General features: G+C 48.4%; 1 protein-coding gene across 1 annotated transcript; it reads left to right on the top strand.

The window, feature by feature from the left end:
- Positions 1-1,829: 1,829 nt before the first annotated feature.
- Positions 1,830-7,258, top strand: LOC104460859 (E3 ubiquitin/ISG15 ligase TRIM25-like; the record flags this gene model as incomplete). Its single annotated transcript, XM_010073735.1, has 4 exons — positions 1,830-2,450; positions 4,145-4,240; positions 4,813-5,046; positions 7,227-7,258. Coding segments are annotated over exons 1-4 (983 nt in total), but the record flags the coding sequence as incomplete, so codon positions are not given.
- Positions 7,259-7,839: the final 581 nt, after the last annotated feature.

The raw sequence follows: 7,839 nt of genomic DNA, 5'->3' as shown, positions 1-7,839 counted from the left end.
TTGCAAAACGCAATGACAATTTAGTTCATAAAAAAAGTTGACAGCACAACATTAGCTGCTAGAGAACTAAGCAGCAGCAATGCTGATATTTACTCTAATGCACCAGCTTTTACCTCTGCCCTCCTGCACCCATCCTGCACAACCTAAGCCAGCCATCGCAGAAGCAAAGCTGGCCTGGGTGGCGAGTAGAGACTAGGTGGTAAGACACCTGGTTTCCCTTGCTCTCTTGCTGTCCCCCTTGGGAGCTCTCTGAGAAATCACTTACCTAGTTCTTGGCTCAATTTTCATTTTCTCCTCACCTACGCAAAAATTGCATGGTGAAGGGGAAATAAAGAGGAAAACTCCTGTGCCTTTAGTCTGTGCCATCTGGGGCCTGGATTGGTTCCTTCTTATGACTGTCCAAAGGCCGTGGACAGGAAGGGATGCTATTCCTGCCTGCTGCCTGTGGTTCTGCTGCCCTCAGACAGAGCCCGGGTCCAGGCAGGAGCACTTCACCCCCACAGGGACAGTGAAGGACCTTGAGGGACACTACAGTTTTGCATATGCTAAAAGAAATCCTTGTTCAGTCTCAGAAGAAAGTGGCTGTGTTTTTTCTTTTGCATTCTACTCTGCTGTCATGAGACCCCATCTGGAGTACTGTGTCCAGGTCTGGGCCCCCCCAGTGCAAGAAGGATGTCAAGCTGTTGGGGCAGGTCCAGAGGAGGCCACAAAGATGATCAGAGGGGTGGAGCACCTCCCCTTTGAGGACAGGCCGAGAGAGTTGGGGTGTTCGGCCTGGAGAAGACAAGGCTCCAGGGGGACCTTAGAGCAGCCTTCCAGGGCTGAAAGGGGGGCTACAGGAGAGATGGGGAGGGACTTTTTACAAGGGCATGTAGCGACAGAAGGAGGGGTAATGGATTTAAACTAGAAGAGGGCAGATTTAGATGAGATATTAGGAATAAATTCTTTACCATGAGGCTCATGAGGCAGTGGCCCAGGTTGCCCAGAGAAGCTGTGGATGCCCCATCCCTGGAGGGGTTCAAGGCCAGGCTGGATGAGGCTTTGAGCAACCTGGGCTAGTGGGAGGTGTCCCTGCCCATGGCAGGGGGGTGGAACTAGATGATTTCTAAGGTCCTTTCCAACCCAAACTATTCTGATTTTATACACCAAAATGATACAGAAAAGCATGCGGGTAGAGTTGGGTCTCCTGAATGCACCTGCAGCAGCTGCTGCTCTGCCTGGCCTCTGGTGGTACAGGCACAAAGCGGGGTAAGGCTCGTGACATGGTACAGGGATGTTCCTATCCTAGAGTGCCTTTCCAAGAGCCTTTACCAGCCCCCATTTCCCTGTCAGCTGGCTGCAGGAAGGAAGGAGACCAGCCTCAACAAGTCCCGGTAAAACTCTGCCCGGGGTTCTTTGGCACCTGTAACTGTTGTGGAGAAGAACCAGACAAAGCAGAGGGAATTCCTGGCTTATCCCTCCCAGGCTCATGTTCTTCTCAGCCAGGGTTTATCTTTAATTCGCTGCCCCTGGCATGGGATGGAGGATTTTTCCAGGAGGGCAGCAGGTTGTAGAATTGCCCTCCTCAGCACCCACTGCTCCCCCAGCCTGCTGCGGGCTCACACACGGAGCAATGCTGCCTCACACTGAGGACACACGTCTAAAAGTGTCTGCCACAGCTTAGCAGAGCTGTTTCTGGGTGGAGCCCAGGATGGGGAGTGTATCTGCTGTCACAAGGCAGGGAGGAAGGGCTTGCTGCCTCTGGGCTGGGTCTGCACTGGGGCACAGTGCCAAGAATGTCCTTTCAGTTTCATTTCTCGCAGATAGGCTAATGCGCCACTTCTGCAGCCATGGCAAAATCTAGGGAAGAATTTGGAGGGGGTTCCAGCCTGGAGGACGAACTCAGCTGTCCCGTCTGCCTGTGTCTGTACAGGAACCCAGTGTCGCTGAGCTGCGGTCACAGCTTCTGCAAGCACTGCATCCAGAAGGTGCTCGGTGCCCAGCAGCAGTCCAAGGCCCCTTACTCCTGCCCCATGTGCAAGCTCCAGCTGGGGCCCATCCTGGAGCTGCAGAAGAATTTCCAGCTTTGCAGCATTGTGGAGGCATTTCTGGCCACTTCTTCCAAAGGACAACAGGGCAAAGGCTCTGCAGAGGTGCAGGAGGAGGTGATTCCCTGTGAGTTCTGCCTGGATTGGGCCCAGCCGGCGGTGAAAACCTGCCTGACCTGCGACGCATCCTTGTGCCAGGCCCATCTGAACAAACACAACGCCAAGCCCTCCCAGCAGGACCACATCCTCATGGAGGTGGGCGCGGGTGGCACGGCGGAGGAGCGGAGGTGCCCGGAGCATGGCAGGCTGCTGGAGTGCTACTGCCAGGATGAGGGACAGCCCGTCTGTGCGCTGTGCTCCATCACGGACGGCCACAAAGGACACAGCATCGTCACCCTGAAGGAGGCACATGACAAACAGCTGGTAAGGGGGGCTCCCCTCTCCCTCTCCCTCTCCTTCTCCTTCTCCTTCTCCTTCTCCCTCTCCTTCTCCCTCTCCCTCTCCTCTCCCCGTGGCCCCTGCAGGGTTTGCTCCAAAATCCTGCCCTGGAGGAAGGGGAGAAGCTGCAGGAGGCTTTCACTGGGGAATGGGGACAGTGGGGAGAGGGCAGGCAGCAGTTCGGGGATTTCCTGCTGGAATTTGCTTTTCATTTCCTCCTTCTTGTGTTGCCAAAGCTGCCTGGCAGGCTAAGCAGAGCCCCCACCACTGCTGAACTTTGGGTTGGGAAACAGGTTTGCCCACTCGAGCCCTTCCCTCTGGCTCCCTCCTCCTCAGTTTTGCCAAGCCAGTGTCCCAGCGGGCACAGACGTGGGGCCTCCATGTCCCTGCCTTTGAGTCCAGATGCTGTCCCTGAAATGCTCCAGAATCAGCTGAGACTGAGGGGATAAAATGCCTTTGCTATGCTCACTCACTGCCTTGCATTTGAAATCTCTAGGCTCAGTTTAGTGCCCAAGCAAAACTCCCTGCAGCAACCCAGTGCGTGGGCAGGAAGCGCCTGGCTGGCTCTAGACCTCGGGACAGGTCACAGCCTCCTCGGAATTAGCAGGCAGCATCCTTTGCAGTTAACATGTATTGCAAACTGACTTCCTCCCCCAAGTTACATGTAAAAACTTCAGGGCTGCCAAACAGAAGTGGTCTGTGTAGGGCAGTAGCCATTTCCTTCAACCCTGGAGCTGCTAAAGGAGCAACGCTGCCCTGCCCATGGGGAAGCCATCTCCAAGGGTAAGCTGAGAGCTCAGCTGCATATTCCTCTTGGGTTGTTTGTTGTTTTCTTTTTTTTTTTAAAACTCCCCAGGGCAGCCAGGAAAATCAGCAATACAGCTGTTCAGGAGGAATTATGAAAGGGTTTTGGTGCAAGGAACCTCGGTCAAATTTGATTATTTGTCTTTTAGTTTTTCAAAAATTAAAACCTTCCAGCTGTAACAACTATCTCATGGAAACCCTAAACTTTGTGGCATCATTTTTATTAAAGGAACAGGGATCTGGCAGCTGTGCCTGCTGTGGCCATTCATGGGTGCTCAAGGTGTGAAAATGTGGCTGGAGTCAGCCAGGAGCAACCAGAACCATTCTGAGACTGTCTAATCCCTGAAGAATGAGGTTTAATGGTCCCTCTGAAATGCATTGTCGTGCAATATAACACTCAATGATCATTGTATCAATCAAAATAGCTGGGTGAGGAAGTAGTGCTGTTTCGCTGATCTTCAGAAAAGATGGATATTACCTTATCCTCAGATCCCACAGATGCTGACAGATGCTAAGGATCTGGATTACATTAGGCACATGTGAAGATGCTGGCAGGAACAGAGCTTTAATGGATAGAGTGAGATTTATTTATTTAAAGTGAAATTTAGCTATTCAAAGGGAAAGCTGTTTATTAACCTACCACATACAAAGTTACACATATATAAAAATTAAACACTGACTTGAAAGATTTCCAGATCATATCAGTTTTGCATTACGCCCTATCTTTCTGAGGAGGCAAGTGAACTCACTGTTGAAAGCAGGCAGGTTGAAGGTGCCCATGCCATTTCACCGGCTCCACAAATGGCCAGTCTGGTTTAAAGCCACCCGTGCTGCTCCCCTGCTATGAAGTTCAATGCTGTCTTTCCTTCTGCTAGGGCAAACTCTCGGACATCGTGACACAGCTGCAGGAGCATAAAAGCGCTTTAGCTACCGCCCTAGAAGAGCTTCAGAAAAGTGAGAATCAGCTCAAGGTTGGTACCCAGATCGTCACTAATCCAGAGCATCTTTCCTCTACAATTTCTAAGAAATAATTGATGGCAACTATATGTCAGAAGCAGATTAATAGAAAGAGATATAGTCCAAAGCAGGGAAAACACTGGTGTAAGAAACTGCCAGAAGCCAAGCTGTCTCAGCCACCCAGCGCAGCGCCACAGCAGGAACCATCTGGGAGACTCCACCATTTACTGTGGTTGCACAGACCAGGTTGCAGGACTGGCAGACCACAGACTGTACATACAGTTATATTTTTAAAGTTTTCTATCTGTTCAATAGAAGAAAAACAACTTGAGTCTGTAAGTGGAATTTTCAGTGTATACCAATACAGTTCTCACATTGATAGATGAATTTTATCTGATTTTGTTACTATAGCACAATAATTTTAATAACCTTCTGTTTAATCAGATATTCTAAGTGAATTCTTATTGTCCACTTCCTTCTAAAGGCAGCACAAAGCATTGATACAATCCTGATTAATAAACAGTGACATAAAGCTGCAGTGTTGGATTCCTGAGCCAGTGCACCATTTTCTTATCTGTTTCTTTAGACTAACACAAAAACAGTGTCTTCTCAGCTGCAAAAGCTGTTTGAAGAGATTAAGACAGGTGTGATTCAGAAAGAGAAGAAGATCCTCAGTGACATTCAATCCAATGAGAAAACACAACTGGCAGACATTACCAAAGTGAAGAAGGAAATAGAACAGAAGAGAGATGAGGCTGTGCAGCATCTTCAGTCTTTGCAGAAGATGAGAGAGCAACCAGATACTTTCATCTTCTTCAAAGTAAGCAGCGATATTCTGCTTTTCTTCATGAATATGCCTGTTTCTCATCCATCTGCCCTTTCCAGAAATCACACTAACATATTTTTTTCCTTTTTTTTTTTTTTGGCAATCCTATTTGTAGGAATTTAAACTCGCCACAGACAGGTATGTTCCACCTGAAACCACTTTTTTTCTTCTTTGAAAAAACATGGTGTTGATAACTGGGATGAAACCCCGCTGCCTGTGCCCCTCTGTCCCAGCCCCCTATGCTGCAAAGCTGCTCCCTATTCCAGCCAAGCCAGAGGGAACCACGTCTGCACAATTAATGAGGATGGAGAGATATCTGCCTGCCATTCCGGTGGTCCCTTTGAGTTTCAGTTTCCTTGGCAGCAAACAGTTGCTGTATTCTGCTGAAAAGTACTGGCTTTTATTATCAGAAAAACATTTTTATCAGAGATGAAGCCCATAGGGTTCAGTTTACAGCAACACTCTTGGATGCGTATTGGTGACACTCCTGCATGTAAGTCCCAGTGAATAGCCTTTGGCTGCGGAGGTAACTGGCTCATTTCCCACCAATTTTTTGTTCTGCTTGTGGAAAAGCTTAATAGCTAGACAGATTTATTATCCCTTCTCTTGCAAGCAATACATTTAATTTATAACTTATCACTTCCTAATTGACGCCTAGGTGTCAGCTGTAATTCAGTGGTGCAGAACCACACCAACGGTGAGTTACAGATCCACAGGAGATTTTGCTGCAGCTCTAGACTCCCCAGCCACATGAAGGGCTAGCTCAAGCATCAAGCTGGATTTTATGATGTCATCTCTGTAACTTGTACAAATTAAAGCTGAATTTGAACTTGGATTGTAAGGATAACTTTGAATCACCGTGTTACCTAGGGGCTGTGCTGGCAGCAGCACAGCCCATTACTCACAGCTGAGCCGCAAGTCAAAATCTAGCCTGTGGGATCAAAGTCATTTTCCAGAAGCCTGGACACCATTTAATATGTTTGGCATTTTCTTTCTATCACACTGGCGGTTGTGCCAGAACAGTAAGAGCCTGCCTGCAGCAGGTCAAAGCACTATTCGCACAAGGGTATTAGCCAAACGCCTCCTCCTTTCTCATTTTCAGCATTTGAAAGTTCCCATCCAAGTTTGGTAAGCAAAAAGCACTGCTTAATAAATAATAATATATAACAATTGCAACTCAGCCTTACCAGAGAGCTGTTTACCTGGTGTTTCATGTTGCCAAAGCAGCCTCCTCATTGTAGAGTCCTTCCTAACGAAGGAGTTTGCTAAGTTTCTGATGCTAAATGGTTTTCCTCGGTGAAATGACTGCCTGCACCCCAGGATTGCAAGTCAGAATTTCAGCGTCAGCAGGATGGATGTGGCAGTAGTGCAGCTGAATCAGATCAGGATCAACGACAACCGATGCCTGATGTGGCACTTCCTGAGCGGCATGGACTCGATGCTGCAAGGCGTGCTCGGTGAGTGACCTGCCCCAGCCCCACCACGTGCCCTGACCCGGGCGGGCAGCAGCTGCCACAGGGCTTGGTGTGCCGGGCTGATGGCCACCAGCGCTGGCTCCCTTACGTGGGGTGTGAGCATGGCCTTGAGGGGATGGGGATCCAGATGGGATCCTGCGGGTGTTGGAGAGGGGAGGGCGAAGGGGGCAGAAAGACTGTTTCTGGGGATAACAAGGAAGAGGTCTGCTCCTAACCACTGTAAGGCCAGCTTCTCCTCTGTCTGATGTGGTTTCCTCCTCCCAGCTACCTCCTGAGATTTTGGGTGCTCAGTCATGCTTTTTGAGAAACGTCCTCTTCATTTGCCCATCCCCAGCTAGTCTATCCCCAGCCCTGAGATCCAGGGGCACAGTACCAAGTCCCAAACTTCAATACGTTGCCAGCTTTGTAACACATTCTTCTTCATCTTTCTTAGGTGAACTCACCAACCAAATTAAGTGGAAAAGGTAAATCCTTCAGTTTACTTACAAAATGTTCCCTTTCTCATTTCGCCAAGGAAATCTTAAGGACCGTGTGTCCTGTGCTCCTCTGCTTTGGTCTCAAGGAGAGCCAGGCAGAGCCTAGAAGGCGTCCTTCATCTCAAAACAGGGAGTCAGATCTATTCACATCTCTTATTTCATTATTAACAAGATATGATTCACGTTTTATGAGGCACTAACATTCAACACTGTTTCTTTACAGTGGGGCTTCAGATACTGGTACCTCTTCAAACCGTAAGTGTTCAAAAATAGTGGTTATTCCTCAGGACTCTGGCCTGGGGCTGTGAGTCTTGCAGGGAACATCTCTGGCCTAAAAATGTGAACAGCATGTTTTTGCATACATCTCCGCTCCTTGCCAGAGGTGAGACCAGGAGCAGGGCAGCCTCAGGGCACAGTGCTCAAAATCTGCAGTGGACAGAAATCTCTGGGAACTCACCTGAGAAATCATTTATCTTCAGCCTGAGGGAGAGACTGGGTTTGCTTCAGTACTCATTAAAAGCCTGAGCCCTGCCAACTGAGCAGGAGCGGGAGCAAACACAGTGACTGAAGGGATTCCCAGACAAATCCAAATGCTGCAGGAAATATTAAATCTGGAAACAGTGTTTCTCTTCATATAGCACTAGTCCAATGCTCAAATAGATTTCTGCTGGGTACAGGGGTGCATCCTTTCTACAAGCTTTTTTGAAGAAAACTTACTAGAAGTTAATTGAAAGATTTGTAATATTTATTTTAAATGCTGCAACTAAAGTACAGTTTGCAAACAAGTATTTTGTAATTAATAAATTAAAAATAAAATCCTACTTTCTTTACCACTT

The sequence above is a fragment of the Pterocles gutturalis genome, unplaced genomic scaffold (assembly GCF_000699245.1).
Source record: "Pterocles gutturalis isolate BGI_N339 unplaced genomic scaffold, ASM69924v1 scaffold36937, whole genome shotgun sequence".
NCBI lineage: Eukaryota > Metazoa > Chordata > Aves > Pterocliformes > Pteroclidae > Pterocles > Pterocles gutturalis.
The sequence above is the reverse complement of the archived record's forward strand: the minus strand, read 5'-3'. Positions and strand labels throughout refer to the sequence as shown.